The sequence below is a fragment of the Haliotis asinina genome, chromosome 6, assembly GCF_037392515.1.
Source record: "Haliotis asinina isolate JCU_RB_2024 chromosome 6, JCU_Hal_asi_v2, whole genome shotgun sequence".
Classification (NCBI taxonomy): Eukaryota; Metazoa; Mollusca; class Gastropoda; order Lepetellida; family Haliotidae; genus Haliotis; species Haliotis asinina.
Window position 1 is genome coordinate 67,587,000 of NC_090285.1, and position 20,516 is coordinate 67,607,515.

At 39.5% G+C, this 20,516-nt stretch overlaps 1 protein-coding gene across 3 annotated transcripts in view; it reads right to left on the minus strand.

The window, feature by feature from the left end:
• Positions 1–32: 32 nt before the first annotated feature.
• LOC137287090 (golgin subfamily B member 1-like) overlaps positions 33–20,516 on the minus strand; it is a 55,741-nt gene continuing 35,257 nt past the window's right edge. For all 3 annotated transcript variants that reach the window (XM_067819219.1, XM_067819220.1, XM_067819218.1), the window contains 7 exons: positions 11,032–16,632; positions 9,321–9,467; positions 8,970–9,109; positions 7,944–8,097; positions 7,451–7,511; positions 5,578–5,632; positions 33–2,234 (listed from right to left, as the gene is read on the minus strand). In XM_067819219.1, coding sequence (XP_067675320.1) covers positions 2,102–2,234; positions 5,578–5,632; positions 7,451–7,511; positions 7,944–8,097; positions 8,970–9,109; positions 9,321–9,467; positions 11,032–16,632 — 6,291 coding nt within the window. In that variant the 3' untranslated portion in view covers positions 33–2,101. The remainder of the gene's footprint in view (positions 2,235–5,577; positions 5,633–7,450; positions 7,512–7,943; positions 8,098–8,969; positions 9,110–9,320; positions 9,468–11,031; positions 16,633–20,516) is intronic.

Here is a 20,516-nt window from a genome sequence, read left to right on the forward strand (position 1 = left end):
TTCATGAGCAAAGAATAAAAACATACTTGTAATCACTTCTATATTTTACTTTTCAGGTTAAGTACACAATAATCCCCAGCCATGATATATTACTTTCCACAATAATATGTACAATATACCTTAAATAGTTCTCCTACAGAGTATATACTATGTACAACTTTGAAAATACTTTCATTGAAAGACTTTTTATGGGATGCATTCAAACAGACTTATTTTGATATGCTTTAAGAAGAAATTCATCCCAAACAACAAAAAGCAACTTAACACGAATGTGGCTTGACAAGAAACGTGACCATGAAAACTAGTGCAAAATAAAAATACAGCAATATTTCTGGGAAAACTTACTCAGCATTGGTCTTAAGCGTTATGAACACAAAACTGCCAACAAAATACCAGAAAGAAACAAAACCTAAAAATGGAATGCAAGAAGCAAAATAATAACTAAAACTTCTACTACCAATGCTGCTGATAAAAACGAATCACAGGCAAGATTTGTATGACTAATCAGAAACATGGTGGATTTGTCTTATCTTTTATCTCAAAATAAGTCCCTTAGTGAGTAAATCAATTGATAAACAGTACATACTTCATGTAAGAGAAACCAACAGGATAGAATACCCAGCTGTGAGAAATATGTGAACATATGACATGTTTTTCCAACTGAGAGGAATAAATGTGATGAATACAAAGTAAGATTAGTGTAAGGTAGGGAATAAAGAGTTTCATAACACATGGTATGTAATAAGTGTGGAATTGGTAAAAAGAAACCGGCTACAAATGTTACAATGTGTAGTTGCCAGCAACAAAACATGAATGGATGTTTCAGCTGATTGGAACCTGGAAGTAGACACATGTTAGGCTTGATCCACTACACTGTCACACTGGAAACTTGCAAAGGTTGTAGAAATAAATATGATTTGTGTCACAGACGTCTAGCAGGTTGTTTTGTGAGTGAAGAGAGAAGAATGGAAGGTGGGGGATTTGTTAGAGTGGATAGAAATTAACAGAACTTTCCCTCACACACCTAAACACAACCAATCTATCTACATATTTACATGCATACCAAAGCACCACTGTATAGATCGATATTCACGTCCTCGCACATGGTTCTGCTGAGGAACCACTAGGGAATGTGTATCATCTGTGTATTTTACACCACTTTATTATACGAGCTAATTGGTGAAAAATATAGAAATTGTGTATAGGGAAAATGTAAAAAATACCCCACTATAATGCTCCCTTAGATTCTGTATCAAAATGTATGTACTGTATGAACAGAGGGAAAATTAATTTTAACCAATTCATGAAATTTCAAATTTACATGTTAATTATTGTAACAAACCCATGACCTTTCTATGCTGCCAGATATGATTCAATATTTCTCAACATTCATTCTGTATGATCCATGTCCTATTATGACCTACTAATTCAGTTATCCCCCAATGAATGATTATATCATATTATGACCCACATAGATCCAATGTACACGTCCATTCACAGTTTAAGTTCCTCGACTGTTTACTCCCAATATGCAGGGTGTGAGCCATTATGAGGGTAGAAATGAGTTGGCAACCATTCTTGACTGCATATTCCACAAAATATCACAAAGTCCACTCAGTTTCTCCAACAAAACCGAGATTTTGTACATGCCCTGTACATGTAGTATGTCATGACACAACTTCTTGAATGTACCAATACTTGCAGTGTGTCTCCTGCCTAATACAGAAACAGGAGAGCAAGATACACAGTGCAAGCTACAGCTGACCTTCCATACACAAAGCATGCCACTATAAATGTCTAAAATATCATCAAGCAAAGCCACACAGCTGATACATGTCTGTTTTGGTCTCCCGCACAGTTAAAGGACGGACACACCACAAGCAATGCATTTGTCAATGTCTGTTTCCCGGCTCCGTCTGATAATGAGTATATCCTCCCATACACTTCAGCTCCGGCTGATATGTTTATCCTCCCACAGAATGTTCATACACCGGTTTACACAATATGTCCACGAAAATTGGCACATAATCTGTCCCGAGTGGGCTCTCGTATTGTGTACAGCTTGATACATCTCGAGGAATACTGTGTCGAAACTGGTCCCTTATATGAATCCCGTGAAGCAGGAGACCAGCAGAATATGCAGCAGGATGAAGTAGGCCCAGATCAGAGTCCGGATCCCTGGGCGCATCCTCATCACTTTGGTCAGCTGACGGCTGGAAAAGGAGAAGTAATCCCTGAAGAGGAATAAACAACAGCAAATGACAGACACAGGCAGACACATGCTGTTATACAAGCAGGGGGAACTAAAGGGAAGACTACAGAGACACTACAAGCAGTGAAAACTAATGCTCCCTTATCATTGGTCTTACGGTATTACATTTTCATTCTGTTGTAACAAATGCCCCAGATCCATCTACCCACACAGGTTCATTGTGATACACCTCACACATCCAATCAAAAACACTCATGAGCAAATAAAATTCTTTGCAAAAATTCTGATGAGAGGAATGAGGAAGAGATGTAACAAATGCTGTGGCGGCAAACTTGTCCCAGGCTGCTTATCATGACAGAATAGCCAAGTACAACAGAACACCACAAATTGTTGTCAACCCTTGATATGTATTTTACAATCTCACATACATAGTCAGAAATATTTAAGTTTCTTAAAGTACTTTTTACCTAGCTCTGAAGAACCAAAATGGTAACAGTGAATATGTGGAATAAATTGAAAATCATAATTATATTTTCAGAACCCAAAACTGTTACCAAACTGATTTTGATACACTTAAAAATAATGATGTACATGACGTTATTTATTCTTTTATTAATTTTTTTCATTTTCAATCTCAAAACCTTCTTCCACAGAAAACAATCTGTAGTTTGTTGTTTAATGACACACTTGGCAATATTGCAGCTACATGCAGCTAACACATTGGAACAATTACAGGAATGATAGACTGCTTCAAACAGTGGCTCAGAACATTTCTTTAGTAACAAGATTGTCAACACAGGGAACGTTCTCACCAAGGTTTCACTTCATTAAATGGCAAGTAGAAGACTGTTAGGAACACGAGTATTACTGATATGATACATAATTCAGATCATATGTACACACAATGAACAACTTTCACTATCCAGTTAATGTGTGCACGCATGTGCAAGTGTGTCTGTGTATGTGTGTGCATGTGTGTCTCCATGTGTGTGTATGTGTGTGTCCATGTGCATGTATGTGTGTGTCCATGTGCATGTGTGTGTATGTCCATGTGCATGTATGTGTGTGTCCATGTGCATGTGTGAGTATGTTTGTGTCCATGTGCATGTGTGTGTATGTGTGTGTCCATGTGTATGTGTGTGTCCATGTGCATGTGTGTGTATGTGTGCGTCCATGTGCATGTATGTGTGTCCATGTGCATGTGTGTGTATGTGTGTGTGCATGTGTGTGTAAGTTTGTGTCCATGTGCATGTGTGTGTCCATGTGAATGTGTGTCTCCATGTACATGGATGTGTATCCATGTGTGTGTATGTGTGTGTCCATGTGCATGTGTGTGCCCATGTGAATGTGTGTCTCCATGTACATGGATGTGTATCCATGTGTGTGTATGTGTGTGTCCATGTGCATGTGTGTGCCCATGTGTACGTGTCCATCCATGTGTGTCCATGTGCATGTGTCCATGTGCATGTGTGTGCCCATGTGTACGTGTCCATCCATGTGTGTCCATGTGCATGTATGTGTGTCCATGTGCATGTGTGTGTATGTGTGTATCCATGTGTGTGTAAGTTTGTGTCCATGTGCATGTGTGTGTCCATGTGAATGTGTGTCTCCATGTACATGGATGTGTATCCATGTGTGTGTATGTGTGTGTCCATGTGCATGTGTGTGCCCATGTGTACGTGTCCATCCATGTGTGTCCATGTGCATGTGTCCATGTGCATGTATGTGTCCATGTGAATGTGTGTCTCCATGTACATGGATGTGTACATGTGTGTCCATGTGCATGTGTGTGTCCATGTGCATGTGTGTGCATGTGTGTGTCCATGTGCATGTGTGTGTCCATGTGCATGTGTGTGTATGTGAGTGTCCGTGTGCATGGATGTGTGTATATGTGTATGACTGCTGACTGGTCTACATATTTCAAGTCCAACAAAATCACTCATATACAATCCTAACAATGAAAAAGCTTTATCCATTGCTACCTTCCATATTTTGATTCCCCAGAACTGTGGAGAGGAATGTCTGTATTGTATCAACATGAAACACAATGGTTATAGTTTCAGCAACTACCATACATCTATTGACATTTTACTGAGGCATTAATCACCGAACTCGAATACACATATAGCTATTATTGCTGAACATGAGAATGAATGGTAAGGATTCACAACTTGTGTAATATTTACAACACAGCCTTCCTGGGCTACTTCTTGCCCCTTCATCAGGTGAATGATAGAATGTGATAACTAGCAATATATACTGGACAGGGATATAGTTAGGGATATTGGTATTTTTATGATTGATATCTTATGAATGTGTCTATAAATAAATATATCGCTATTAATTATTTCAAAATCTATATATACTCCTACCTATTCTTGTCCAGTATATAGAGTATGTACAGGACACCAGTGAGATAGCATACAGATTGAGATGTACATTGCTGAATGCAAGAGACATGTTGTGAATAAGGCATGGTGACAGCTGACACACAATCAACCAGGCATCCACTGTAACAACACTATCATCCACGTCACCCACTGTGACAACACTATCATCCACATCACCCACTGTGACAACACAACCAAACAGGTCATCTGCACAATCAACCATTCATCCACTGTGACAACACAATCAATCAGGCATCCACTGTGACAACACTATCATCCACGTCACCCACTATGACAACACAACCAAACAGGCCATCTGCACAATCAACCATTCATCCACTGTGACAACACAATCAATCAGGCATCCACTGTGACAAAATAATCATACAGGCATCAGCATTGACAACACAATCAATCAGGCATCCACTGTGACAACACAATCAATCAGGCATCCACTGTGAGAACACTATTAATCAGGCATCCACTGTGACAACACTATCAATCAGGCATCCATTGTGACAACACAACAAGGCATTCACTGACACAACACAATCAATTAGGCATCCACTGTGACAACACAATCAATCAGGCATCCACTGTGACAACACTATCAATCAGGCATCCACTGTGACAACACTATCAATCAGGTATCCACAGTGACAACACTATCAATCAGGCATCCACTGTGACAACACTATCAATCAGGCATCCATTGTGACAACACAACAAGGCATTCACTGACACAACACAATCAATCGATATGATGCCATGCCTTATATTACTATGTTATTCCAATTCATGCGTTATGTTATACTATGTTATACTGACATATCATTCCATGTGATACTATGTGATACCATGCCATGATACTATGCTATACCATGCCATGTTATACTATGTTATACCATGCCATGTTATACTATGTTATACCATGCTTTTAATTTTATGAGTGAAATATGCTGAAATATGCCTTACTTCTTTATCCTGGCCCATCTGCACATCCTCTGACAGTAGCCCATTCCATGGCGAGCTGAAACCATGTAAAGTGTCCACCTGTACGTATTGGCTAACAATGGTGGTATAACAGTCATTCTGAACCACAATGAGAAGAGAAGACACTGTGTTGCATCACAAATACTTGGAAAAGTACCTAGATCTTCTTGATAGTAAGGTTACAATGATGAACTATTATTTCATGAAATGTATCATGATGAGAAATGCCTGTCACAAAGTCATAGAAATTGCCTGAAATGAGAACTATTGCATTTAATTTCTCATAAATTTTGACAACCATGTTGTTGATGCTATTAGATGGATCTTAATGTGAGTGAAGTTTACCAGTGTTTTGAATTATGACCCAAACTGACATTATTCTAGGCACATAAACCCACATCACCATGGTTATGGTGATTACAAGGGTCACAATGAAGGTAACTTTCCACCAGTTGATCTTGTCAGACAAGGGGCCACAACTGTAACCACACCTTGTCTTGATGATGCTGAGCCAATCATATCGTCCCTGTACCACAGTCTAGGAAGCCTACTGGTTCAGTATCTTCACTGCATTACATATGCTCCAGGAGGGTACATATGCATAAATCATTTATTGACGTCATTTTAAATGAAACCCTGTCATAAAAACTACTCATTTCAACATTTTATTACCTTTAATCAACCTTTTTCACAACAGTGCATAATTCTCTCCAGCGAATGACATTTCAACCAATCAGAGGAGCGGGCCTCCATGATGTAATATGATGTAATATACCTATGTGGGTTGCTGTAGTATTCATCTATATTTTTATTGCAGGTATGCTGCAATGCTCTGGGGACAGAGTTATGTAACCTGTCTGTGTTTTTTGTTGGCGGGTGAGAGTGAAGCAGATGACTTTTTGGTAACTTTTAATCGCTCGGTATCAATTAAGCATCTATTTTTTAAGGATGAATTTGGTGTTCTGCTTAAGACTAACCACAAGTCTTTGATATGTTATGGTTAAAAGCGTACAATAAATGCGTGTTTATTCATTCTTTAAGGATAATGTGATGCTGACAGGAATAACTCAGCTGTAGAATCAGAGAAACATCATTGACTTATACTATTCAATACATAGTAGCAGTCATTTTCAGTCAAGTGTGTGTTCCTTAATAAATGTTTGATAGTATAGGAGTAAAGGAGAGCGAAGACTTCCTACGCTGAAAACCTTGCTCCCCAGCAGAGGTTGGGTAGCATATCAGGATTTATTCTTCATATGCAAGCAAGGGAGTTGTCTTTCCATGGGCAGATACAGCTTGAGAAAGGAGAGGTGCATAGTGCATGTTCATGAGTTTTAATGGTCATTTAATAAACTTTAGGGATAAGGGGCACGGTGCAGGTTCTGCCTAAGCTTTCATGCCACTTTCAGCAATGGCAGACCAGCTTGATGTAGGTGGAAAGCCTGAAGTGATGACCAGTGTTGTTATGAGAGCGTATTTTCTATAAATTGTATTATTGATTAAGTGACAATTATTATTGGATCACAATGTTTAAAGTTTTGAGAGATAGTTATTATGGGGCACACACAGAGATTTACTGGAGTTTGGCCTAAATCGGTCTACCTCGTCTGATTGTCAACATCGACCTACATCCAACACTGACATCTCGCCATGTAACATTCATTACTTTAGATTTGACTCGGTTACATTGCACTAGAAACCTTTATTGAGAATCTTTGTATCTTGCCCTTAGGTCAATGCATTGAAAATTTTAGACTTGTTAGTGTTATATTTTGCTGGTTCTGAGGGGATTTCTTGTACCGTTTGTCACAGCAAATTATTAACCACAACAGTATATATCCTCCTCTGTACTTACTCAGCATGGTGTTGACCTCCCTGATCCGTGAGTCCCCATCTTCCTCCATCTGGAGATGAACCTGTAACACAACATTGTTCAGTAGCAGTGTACAGGGTGTTCCCTGGGCCGTAATGTCACACGCCATCATTACACAAGGTTATGCTCAGGAGGATCAAAGTCATCTTACTTATCAGTTAGACCAGTAGCAAAATAACTAACATCTGAAAAAATGACTTCATGCTGATTCTCATTGACATTCGGTGACATAATGTTTCAGTGAATTCAAATATATCTTAATGGATTGACAAACTCATTACAGTCTATACAGATCAGAGGTTTCTTCTAAACAGTTATATCAATAAGCATCTTGACTAGGAAGATACCAATGACATGTAATAATTATCCGTGTGATTGGTTTCTGTGTGTCTGGACATTTTTTGACAAGACATGAAGACTGAAATCCTGATGCGAGGAAATAAAGGGGCATAACTCTGACATCCATGCTCCTCACCTCCTTAGCGTTGGTCTGGAGTTGTAGCTGTTCCTGCAGCTCGGTCAGGGTCTTCTCGATCTGTGCACTCCGTCCTTGTTCCGTGGCCAGACTCTGCTCAAGCTTCTCAACAGACTGCTCTGCCATTTGGCGGGACTTCTCTGATGCCTGCAGCCTGGAGACCGATAACCATCATGTAAGTATGCCAGAAACATGTTTGATGAAGCATTTGCCTCACTTGTTCTAGCTATTTACTGAGAGTGAGTGAATGCCACTTTATGCCATTCAGCCACATTCAAACTAAATGATTTTGGTACACTTTATAGAATTGAACAACAGAGATAGATAGGAAGAACACAGTCAATGTGGAAGAACACATGATTGGTGACACCACACACTGTGTCCACCAATTTCTATTTCCAGTTATTTTTTACGACAAGCACTGGGTGCTGTATAGCTACTATGTAGGTGAGTGGGCAATGTTTCAAGTAGTGTTGGCAACATTTGAAAATGTAGGCACCAGATGTAAGATCACACAACTTACTCATTCCGAATCAATCTCTGGTACAAGTATGATGGGCCAAACTGCAAGACTACTTACATGTTACTCTTGAACACTCGAACTCCTAACCAATCCATTTTCTGTACCACATCTGACAGATCTAGATTCTGTCATGTCAGCAGTTGTGTGTATCAACCACATCACATAGTCAAAATACTAACAGATTCGGCAGCATGTGTTCTGCATATTCAAGTTTTTATTGTTTGTTTGTCCACAATTTTAAAAATGCTCAACAATATTCAAGCAAGAGCCCTCTGGTTAATCAAGTTTGGACCACACAATCCAGTGACTGATAATAAGATCAATGATCCATGTAGTCAGGATAATGTTGAAGTTAAGTTGAAGTTTCAGCTAAGTTACTGAGTCTCAACACTTCCTGCACAACAGCATGTTCAACTGAGAACTACCTTCAACCTGGCATCCCCAAGGGTGAAGTTGCCCACATCTCAAACACTGCTTATCCACAATTCAGCCATGACACATACCTCTTCTTGAGCTCCTCTACTTGAGCTGGGTCAGCAGGTTGCTGCGTGGCTGCTGCTGCTGTTGCTGCTGGTGCAGTCGTCTGGGCAACTGAAGCTCTCTGTAAGGCTTCATTGACGGCCTTCTTCTCCAAGTCAGCGATCTGCAAAAATGACACTGGTCAGCATCATTACTGACACTGCTCCTTATGTCCATGATACACAAAAATGATTTGTCAAAGTGCCTATTTATCAAAAAGAGTGACATATCTTATTAGACCAATACACTTATGACACATATATATTTCTGTCACATGACATGATAGGTCTGCCTGCCTCTGTGCTGGCTTGATGACGACCTCTACTTGTGGGTACCTTTGTCTGTGTGTTGATGTGGGTCTGGTAGAGTGAGCGATACTGCTGCTGTATGGCCAGCCATTCCTGCTCTTTCTCTCGTAGAGACTTTGACAGTTGCCCCAGTTGGATGTTTAGGTACCCCCGGTCCTCCGCTAACTGACTCACCTGGGAAAAAAAAACGGCGATGGCCATTTGCTGCACATAGGTAGTGACTGTGTTGGTACAGTCCAAATGACTTAAGCAACAGTCTAGCAATATCACACTGAGGGAATATCGACTTACACACTGCAGTCATGACAGGAATAACAAGAAGACAAAGTCATTAATATCCTCCCCAAATGGCAAAATAGCCTTTATGAATATGTCTACTATTTATGATAAGGTCAAATGTTTTGGAGTGTATATACCAAAGTGGACAGAGAGTACTGAACGTTTTCAAGATCTGCTCCAAAAAGGAACACTATCACCAAATTCAGTTGAAGCCAAACTTGTTGGAATGGAAGCACAAAATACATTTTATTAAAAAACAGTACCAGTACAACACAGGACTTATCTTTGTGCCAAGTTTGGTGAAGAAATAGTAAACAGTTTTAAAGTTCAGCTCTGGAAAAGAGCACACCCACCAAATTCAGTCAAAGTCAAACTTGTTGCCACAGAAACGCAATAAATACTTTGTCCAGTAATCAAAAGTTACCAAAAGGCACCCGTTTGTGAAGTTTGTGAAGAAATAGTGACAGTTTTATAGTTCTGGTCCAGAAAAGAGCACACACCCAAATTCAGTCAAAGTCAAACTTGTTGCCAAGGAAATGCAAAAAGTATTTTATTCAGAAATCCCAAAACTACCAAAAGGCACCAGTACACTATCAGATCTATGTGCCAAGTTTGGTGAAGAAATAGTGAATGGTTTTGCAGTTCTGGTATGGAAAAGACAAATATGAAAGGACGGATGGAGAGCATTTTAATACCCCCCCCCACAAAACCCGTTGCGGGGGATAAAAAGCAGAATTTAGTGTAATGAGCCAGTGCCTTACCCACTGGGCTATGCTACTATTCTTAAGTTTGGTAGAAACATAAAACAACACATAGATACGAATGTTTTTCTACAGAAATCCAGAATGTGAATGCACTTGCTCAGATACAGACCACATTTCCTAACTGGTATATTCAGCAATTTTCGGCACCAGAAACAGAACCAGTGCGGAGGGTCTAAATTTGAACATGTAACTTTGGTTTGTTTGTTTACTGTACTCAGCAATATTCAAGCTCAGTGACAGCAGATATAAAATATTGTTGAAGTGATTGGTTGGTCTTACAACACTGTTAGCATTAAAGACTCCCTGATTATATAATCACTGTTAAACCAGGAACAGGTTGTGTGGAAAATACCAGTGCCTCTGCATCTCTCTTGGACAAACAGACAGTGTATAACTAATGTCTTAACCCTTCCGTATCTGGTTGAATGAATGAGTTGGGTAAACGCCACTTAAAGCAGCATTAATGTTTAATCAAAGCAAATTGGCTCCATTGACTCAAAGCTTTGGAACATCTATGTCCTGATGAATCAGAAAACCTTAACCTCAGCCAAACAACACCCAAGCAAAGTGTGTGAGTCTGTTTTGTCTCTGTTTGGATCATAGGGACCTACTGAAACATAAGTGGATGTTACATTTAAAAGATGTTAAATCTGAATCCCCTTACGAAAGTGAGACAGATGGCACACATAGCTTACCTGCATGGCCAGCTGCTGGCATCGAGACTCCCTCTGCTGTAGACTGTGTAGGGCCTGGTTGAGATCCACCTGCACCTGGTTCTTCTGCTCGATGGCTTCGGAGAACTGTTGCTGCAGCTTTTCATACTCTGCCTGGAACTTGCTCAGTTGGTTGCCCCCGGCTGTTGCTACCTCCAGCTGGGACCGAAGTGTGCTGATGTCAAATACTGCCTGCTGTAGATTGCTTTTTGTCTCATCAAGTTCCTGCTTCAGTTTATTGTTTTCATCAGACTGCATGAATGATTGATCTTCTAGTTCATCAACTCTCCTCTGGAATGTTTCCTTCTCCCTTGAAAGATGTTCTCTCTGCTCCATGCTGAAGTTGACTTCCTGCCTCAGGCTACTCATCTCCTGTATTTTGCCATGAAGTTCTTCAATCTGTTTTGCCATATCACTGTTGTCATTTAACACAGTATTGTATTGTTCACTTAGTGAGGAAAAGTCAGATTCAACTGAAGCCATTGTGCTGAGTCTGTTGTTCATGTCTCCGATTTGCCTCTTCAGGGAAACATTTTCTGTTTGAGCAACATTTAATTCATGAGATATTTCTTTCACATCTCGTTCAATATGCATCAGGGCTTGAATCTTTCTATTCTGCTGATCAATTTCTTCTTTTAGACTCTTACTGTCTCTATCCATATCTTCAAGATCTGCTTGAGACATCCTAAGTTCTGACTCCAGTGATTCCATCTCTTGTAGTTTGATAGCCATTGAATCCACCTCTGACTGTACCATCTCTTTATCCACAGCCAATCGCTCACACTCATCCTGTAAAGCCTTCACCTCCATTTGTGAAGCCATCAAATCTTCCTGTACCTTTGTTAATTGTTTTTGTGATGCAGTCAGTTCATCTCTTGTCAGCTGAAGATCTTCCTCAAATGCTGTGGCCTCTTCCAGCTTCCAGTTCAACCCATCAATCTCGTCCCTGAGACTCTGATTCTCTGATCTTAACTTCACAAGTTCCATATTATTCACCTCAAGTTCATTCTCAAGAGCACTGAGCTCTTGGATCTTCCAGTTCAATGCATCCACTTCATCCTTAGAATCTTGTCCCTCTTTCTTGTAGGTTGACAGTTCAGTTCTCATAAGCTCAATGTCCTCCATAACTTGGTCCCGCTCTGCTTCAAGATCCATAACCTTTTTCTGCAGCTCTGCCAGAGAGCTAATTTGTCTACTCATGTCCTCAACTCTCTGACTGAGGATTTGTTTTTCTCTTCTGGAATCCACAAACTCATCTCTCATTCCTTCAACCTCCTCCTCAAGATGTTCCTTCTCTGATTCCAACTCGGCTACCTTCTTCTGCAGGGTCTTCACCTCCTCACTTTGACTACTTGTCATTTTTTCCTCCTCCTCCTTCCTACTCATTTGCAATCTCATCTCATCAACTTCCTTCCTAAGTTTTGTGTTACCATCTTTCAAAGTCCCCACCAAGGCTTGGAACGCATTATTGTCTGCAAGTAACATGTCATAGTGAGACTGAAGATCCAGCAATTTATTTCTCAAACTGAATAGTTCTTGTTCCTGAGAGTCTGAATCTGATACAGAGCGCTGTCTTGTCTCTGTTTCTTTCATTAGTTCAGCTTGTAAGGTCTGGAGGCTTTCTTGATACTTTGCAGAATTTGATCTCTCTAGATCTTCTGCAACTGATAGTTCTGTCTTAAGGCGATTCACTTCCTCTTGAAGCTGTGCTATTGTGGAACTGGATTCTACTTGAACATGTTTTAATGTGGTTTGCACTTTCATCAATTCATCCTGCAAATGGGCAGCCCTTTGAGATTGTGTGTCAAGTGATTGCTGTAGTTGAGAAAGTCTGGTTTCATAATGCTGCCTTGTGTCCTCCTCCTTTCCTTGATATGCTTCTAGTTCAGTTCTGAGTGTAGAAATCTCCATGTTCAATGATTCAAGCTTGTTGGAATCATCTTCTTTTGAGGCAAGAGTTTGCAGTAAGGAAAGTTCTTCTTGAAGCTTAGTAACTTTCTGAGCCTCCTCATCCCTTGCTCTAACAACCTCAACTAACTGAAGCTCATACTTTTCTCTAATAGTGTCCTGACTTTGTGAATTCTGCTGTTTTTCAGAGTCAAGTTCTGATTTCAGCCTCTTGTTTTCTGACTGAAGTTCAATGAGAGAACTTTGCATAGATGAGTTGTCATGATACATTCTCCTATTGTCATTTTCCATATCAATTAATTTGTCTTGGAGGTGCTGAATTTGGTCCCGAAGATGTTTCTTCTCCTCAACAAATCTATTTTCCTGGTCTCTCGAACTACCATCTTGGTTGGCCAGCTCACTCTGCAATTTATCCACATCCTTTTGTAGTTCTTCATTCTTGATTTTGAATGCTTTTAATTTCACTAGCATTTTCTCACATTTTACTTCAGCAACCTGCAACTTGTTCTTCATCTTCTCATGTTCAGTCAGAAGTGCCTTATATTTATCCTCTGTTTCTGAGGAGGCTTTGTTCAACTGTTCCACATTAGGACTTGAAGTTTGTCTCAGTGTCTCTTGCTGTAACATTGGAGCTTCGACTGGCATCACCCTTTCTGCCACTTCTACATCAGTCACAGACTTGACTGGAATATGCTCCAGTTGAAGTTTCAGGCTTTCTTTTTCTGAAATAAGTTCCTGCACCTGCTGATAAAGAGTCTTATTTTCACTAAACATTTGATCACATTCTGCTTTTATTTTATTATATTCATTTCTTGTCTCTGATTCCCCAAACTGAGCTTCAGCAATACTTCTCTCAAATCCTTCACACTCCCCTTGCAGAGATTCCACCTCTATCAGCAACTCTTCTTTCTCTTGAGTGACCTCCATCAGTTTGGCATGCAGTGAGTCATGAGCATTCTGTAGGTCATTGATGGTGGACTGCTTTTCAGAAATAAGCTGATGCACCTTTTCTGCCAGCTGCAGCTGGGAGTCCAATTCAGTTCTTAAATGATCTCTCTGAACTTCAATGGACTGTTTTTCAGAGAGTGCATTTTCAAGTTGGAGTTTGAAACTCTCTGCACTCAAACTTTCATCAGTTACTTGCCTTGCTTCTATCAGCTTTTGATTCTCTTCCCTGAGAACTGCTATCCGTGTACTCAGTTCCTCAACCTGCTGTTCATAATCTAAATCTTTTGGAACACTTTCAGAGGTAGTTTCTCTTGATAAGTTGAGATTCTCAGCTGCCTGCTTCTGCTCAAGGAGCTGGGCCTTTAATGAGGAAACAGACGTTTGTAGGAGACCTGCTGCCTCTACTAAATGACTGTTTTCTTCCTTCACTCTTTCAAGTTCATTCTCTTTGTCTTCAAGAAGTCTCTGACAATCATTTAATGACATTTTGGCCTCAGAATCACTTGTATCTAATTCTGGACCTGAGGATACGATCTGTGTTTTGAGACTTTCCACATGTTCACAGCTTTCAGCCAACTTTGATGTTAATTTATTAACAGTCTCTTCTTCAGATTTCAACAATTCTGTCAGCCTCAAATTCTCCTCTTGTAAGACAACACCCTGTTGGTTATATGCATCTACTTGAGCTTTGTATTCCTCTACTTGAGCCTTGTATTCCTCCACTTGACATCTGACAGCTTCTAGTTCTGTCTGCAGCTCCCGGTTCTCATCTCCCCTGGTCTCCTGTGTTGAGGCTACTAACTGCTGCATTGCTTTCAGATCAGCCTGCAGCTGCTGCAGTTCATCCTCTTTGCTGGAAATTTCCTGTTGAGATCTATCAAGGGTGTCCACATACCTTTCAAGGGCTTCCTCTCTAATTTTCAGAGATTCTTGAAGATTCTTAACACTTTCATTGAGTGAGACCATTTCAGCTTTCAGTGAGTCCTTTTCTTCATTTATTTTCTGATGTGAATCCTGTAGTATTTCCACAATATGGGACAACTCTGTCACCTTTATTTCTTTCTCTTCAAGCATGTTCCTGTCTTTTAGGAATCCCTCCTTTTCCATCATAAGCTTCATTATGATATTTTCCTTCTCAGAAACAGTCTGTTTGTGTAAGTCAACAGATCCTTCAAGTTCCTTGATAGTTTCACCCAACTTATGCATCTCAACATCCTTTTCTTGAAGATATCCAATATTTTCCTCCCTGAGTCTCTTCAGCTCTTCCTGAAGCTTCTCATAGGCAGCCTTCAGTTCCTGTGACTCAGAAACCATATTATTTCTGACCCCTTCTAGTTCGTCCATCTCACTTTGCTTCTGCTTAAGTTGCTGTTCCAAACTGTGTATAGTTTCTGTAAGACTTTGAACTTGCTGTTGAAGCTGCTGAGTGTATTCTGTGTAAGTCTGCACTTGGAGCTGAAGTTCTTGCACCTGTGCATCATGTTTGGCATCAGATTCTTCTTTCACACTCGGTTCCTCAGACTTAACAGCTTCTTCCCCTGCCACTGCCTTTGCCTTCTGTTCTTCAAGCTGAGATGTGGTTTCTTCCAATTTTGTATTTGCTTGATTCAGCTGAAACTTAAGTTTCTTAGCAGTTGCTAGAGCTTTCTTGAGGGTTAATTCCCTATCATCATAAGATTTCTTTTTCTGTTCAAGTTCAGTTTTAACATTCTCCAGCTCTGCTGTGAGTGCAGCACATTGGTCTTCTCCACTTGACAGCTGTGTCACCCTGTCTTCCATCTCCTGAAGATTCTCCAAAAGTGACGCCATCTTTAGATCTTTCTGACCAATCTTCTCGGTGACTTCATTCACAAGGATTTGAGATTGTTCCAAACCTGCCTGGAGATTCACAATCTCATCAGTTTTCTCTTGCAGTTGTTTATTCATCTGCTGCATAACTTCAGTCTGTTGCTGCTCTTTGTCTGAAGATGAACTAGAAAACTGTTCAAGTGCAGCATTTGAAGTCTCAAGCTGAGACTGCAGACTCTCTACCTTAGCTTTCCAGGCAGCATTGTCCCCATTTAACAACTCAACTTCTGCTACCAAATGGGTAACCTGGCTCTCCAACTCACTTTCTTTAGTTTCCATTGCCGCGGTTCTTTCTGCCACCTCCTTCTCTCTGTCCAAAGAACTGATCCGAAGCTGCTCCACAGCTAGGTTTGCATTCTCTAATTGTGACTGGAGATTTTCAACCTTCTCCTTCCATGCGGAATTATCTCCTTTAACACTATCAATCTCAGACACCAAACTGGCAACCTGGCCCTCCAACTCATTTGCCTTCGTCTCCATTGTTTGAGCTCTTTCTATGATTGACTTTTCCTTGTTGGAAGAACTGCTCTGAAGCTGCTCCACAGTTGTGTGTGCTGCCTCCAGCTGTGCTTGTAGATTCTCAACCTTTGTCTGCCAAGCACAGCAGTCATCTTGTTGCTGCTCTATCTGAGATTGCAAACTTTCCACCTTTAACTGCCAGGCCCGACAGTCAGCTTCCTGCTGTTGCAGTTGGGAGGCCAGGTCAGCCATCCTCGAGTCCTGGTCGGTAGATAGGGATTCAAGTTCTGAGATTCTGGTATGCAGCTGCCCCTTCTCCTCTTCAGCAGCATCTAACTGGGTCTGCAGCGTTGTGGCTGCCTCAGCATATGTCTGCAGCTGTTGGTTCAGTTCTAGCAATGACTGGTTAACTGTGCCCAGCTGAAGAGAAGAACAAGAAAATATGTAAAGATAATGTTCTTTCTTCCAAATATGTTCTTTCTTTTATATCCTAAAACATGAATTAATTAAATTTCCACAGCACCACAGTCAGCAGTATTCAAGCTATATGATGGTGCCCTGTAATTCATGGAGTTTGGATCAAACAAATCTGTGACTGAAAGCATGACCAACCATCAACATAGGGTATGATGATCCTCAACAAGCCAGTCACAGAGAACATCATCATATTCCATTTTCTCTTAATAAATCATGACCTTTACATTACCATAATATGATTAGAATGGAAACAAACAATTATTCTTTGAAGGAGAAACTACAATGAAAACAGACTGCTCAGTTTGTCATGAAAAACTGTCGTAACAATATCTGAAACAAGCCCGATCATCTAGATCAACTGCACACATACATATCAACAGTGGTATAAAATAATATGGCTAAATTGTTGAAAGAAAAAAAAACCTGTTTCCCCACACTGGGCTTCCTAGATGACTGCTTCAATGCTACTTTGACATCAGGATTTTAAGATTCATTTTAATAATCCTCAGTGGAGGTAACATTCCCAAGAAGATATTAGTTTTTAAAGTTTTGTTAGCATTACAAGAAGCATTACAGATATTTGCTGGAGACAGTGACTTAAGTTTTATGCTCTGAGGAGCTGACAGGGACTCACAACTATTGACACTATTATGCAGTTTTAGAGAGTGGCAAGTGTGATTCGTAGGGCAAGGCGAGTGTACACTTTTTGCTGTTGGACACATTGTTTCATCACTGACTCTTAGTGATTCTGGTTCAAACAATTTTCAACTATGCAAACTATTTTGCCTTTCAATATTCAGTTGAATCTCAGGCATTTGTTTAGATTCTCAGTACACTCAGAGATCAAGTTTGTCGCAAAATACTTTGTTTGGGTATTTTTTGAATTTTAGATTCAGCAGTATTCACAGAAACATCTCGTCTCTCCTCTATTATCCACTAATGAATGCCTGAAACTTAAAGACTACCAACAAGTCAATCACTATCAGTTATTTCAAATTTTAGCAAGCAATTTTTTCATTCACCGGTTGATATCTTACATGTTTTTCTTAGCACAAATGTAAACATTTAATTTTAACTGATCATGAAAATAATTACTTAGGGTCTTCCTTAAAACATTCGATTCTGGCCTGAAACATGTTAAACTTGATGGGCTTGATCATAGTTGTTAATGTGATGTAGGATATATGCAGCTACCAATGTAAACACTACTAAAACTGAATGTATTATATCGTTGATGCAAAGTGAGTTCCATACATTTTGCTCGTAATGTGAGAAATCTATGAACAAATTCATGCAATCGTTTCAGGATTTTTTTGGTGCTCTTATCATAGCACCAATGCTACATAAAAACCCATAAGGGGAACTGAACCTCAGACTATTGACAGGACAGGCTAACACTTTACCCCCTAAGTAAACCCTCGCCAAGCCCATGCTATAAATGAACAGCTGGTTGGTTTGGATTGTCCAAGAACTTATTGCTTAGTTAATGGCAGTTAGTCTCTCGAGCATACAAAGTGTTAGCAATCATTCTATGATATTCCTTGCATATATTCAACTCAGTGGACAACAGCTGTTAACTTCGGGTTTTCCATTCTCTCTCCTTACACTGTAAATCTGATGCAACTTACACAGCTAATCCTAGGGATATTACTCATGGATACACAATGCATGTAAATACTACTCAATATACAACCAGTAACTTTATACTACTATAGTCAGTCTGGCAAGGCACTGCGGGACAGATCATCCATAATGAATATAAGGTTCTGATTGGTACACTTGATCTTGATCAAATACAATGTATCAGCCCTTGGTAGGGAAATACTTTCCTGACAGATATATTCTCCTTTGTTAATGCCTTTAAAAATGTTGCTATTAATATGTTTTCCCAGTCTTGGACTTGTACTCTGAATAATAGCTAAAGATATTGTTTATATCGTGAATATAAAAGCATTTTAGCTCCTGAGAAATATCTAGATTGCATTATGGACAAACGACTTGGGAATATATTTGTTAAGTTTAGATGTGGTTTATTAAGATTAAAATGTAACGAAGGGGGATGGTTAGGAATAGATAAATCTCAGCATTGATGTCCATATTGTAATTTAGCTACTGAAGACGAGTACCATTTTTTATTCATTTGTACATTATATAGCACGCTAAGAATTAAGTACCTCCCTTCTGTGTATCATCAAAATCCGAATTCGTACAAACTTAGATCCCTTCTATCAACGGATAATGTAGTAGTTTTAAAAAGCGTGAGTAAATTCTTATGGCATGCATATAAATTAAGAGAAAATACATGCACAACTTTAGATAATAGATAGATATTACATAGACAGTATATGACTACCATAATATATATAATATACATTGTATATACAGCTGTATACTCTGCATTGTATATGGGCCTGAGGCCTTCGTACTAGAAATAAACACTTGACTTGACTTGACAGTGAGATCAAATATCTTATATCCCTAACACAATGAAAACAGCTGCATGTGAGTTTCTAAGTGGAAGAATATATCCCTTATACCACTCTAGCAGTAAACAGCTGCATGTGAATTTCTTAGTAGGAGAATATATCCTATATCTCTCTCTAGAGGTAAACAGGTGCATGTGAATTTCACAGTGGGAGAATATATCTCTTAGACCCCTCTATGAATAATCAGCTACATGTGAATTTCTAAGTGGGAGAATATATCACTTATATCCCTCTAGGAGTAAACAGCTGCTTGTAAATTTCTAATCTAGGAGTAAACAGCTGCATGCGAATTTCAGAGTGGGAGAATATATCCCTTATACCCCTCCAAGAATAAACAGTTGTTCGTTTACAATGCAAGACTGCTCAAGACTGTAGTGCCCTCCAGCTAGTGGTACACAACCTGACATATAAACCCATATATAACTTGAGTGATACACCCAACAGATTATATTGAAAAGAGCATTCATTCAGTCTGACAGTCAAGTTTAACACTGTTTCATACAGATATATAATTCAATAACCAAGAAACATCATAATGTTAGCTTGACCTCGAAATCAATTTCATGTCATGAAATAAACAACACAAATACTGTCGTATCAATACACACTGTTGTATTGATTAAAAGTATAGTCAACACATGTGTAATAAAACCATAGCCACCTGAACAGATGCACACACCAGCTATCACTTATATATAGCTTTCTGGCTGGGAAACTTCTCTTGTGCAATAAGGCAAACAAGCCAACCAAGCTTGGTGTCACCACTTAGTGTTTACAAACACAGTAGTCATTCCATCCCTCAGTTATGTAAGTGCTTCCATGCAAACAGATAATATCTCATGTGACTTTGAAATAGTGTCAATTCAATATGATAATACATTTGACAGTGAAATAGCCTCTATTCAAGAAAATACACATGACCTTGAAATAGCTTCATGCAATATATTCTACATAATAGCTTTCATGCGAATTAATAGTACATGTATTATACATTTAGTGAAATAGCCTCCATTTAATACAACAGTACCCAGACGCACAGTCAAATAGCCCACACATAATTCATCCTCACATTTACACATACAATCTTCATACAACTAATGCCCTCAAAATACAACATGAAACTCATCACTAATCTTCACAATATATACACTGTTTCTGTCAATACCATAAATATTACAAAGCAATAATAACAAAGCTTGGGTCTGGTATCAAGGAAGCACTGCCCAAAACTGATGAATACAGAAACGTAACACTCCTAGGCACGTCCCTAGCCTGTAACATGTCCACAAACCTCCACACAGGCCTACGCCATACTGTCCGGTATAAACGCCACATTACAGC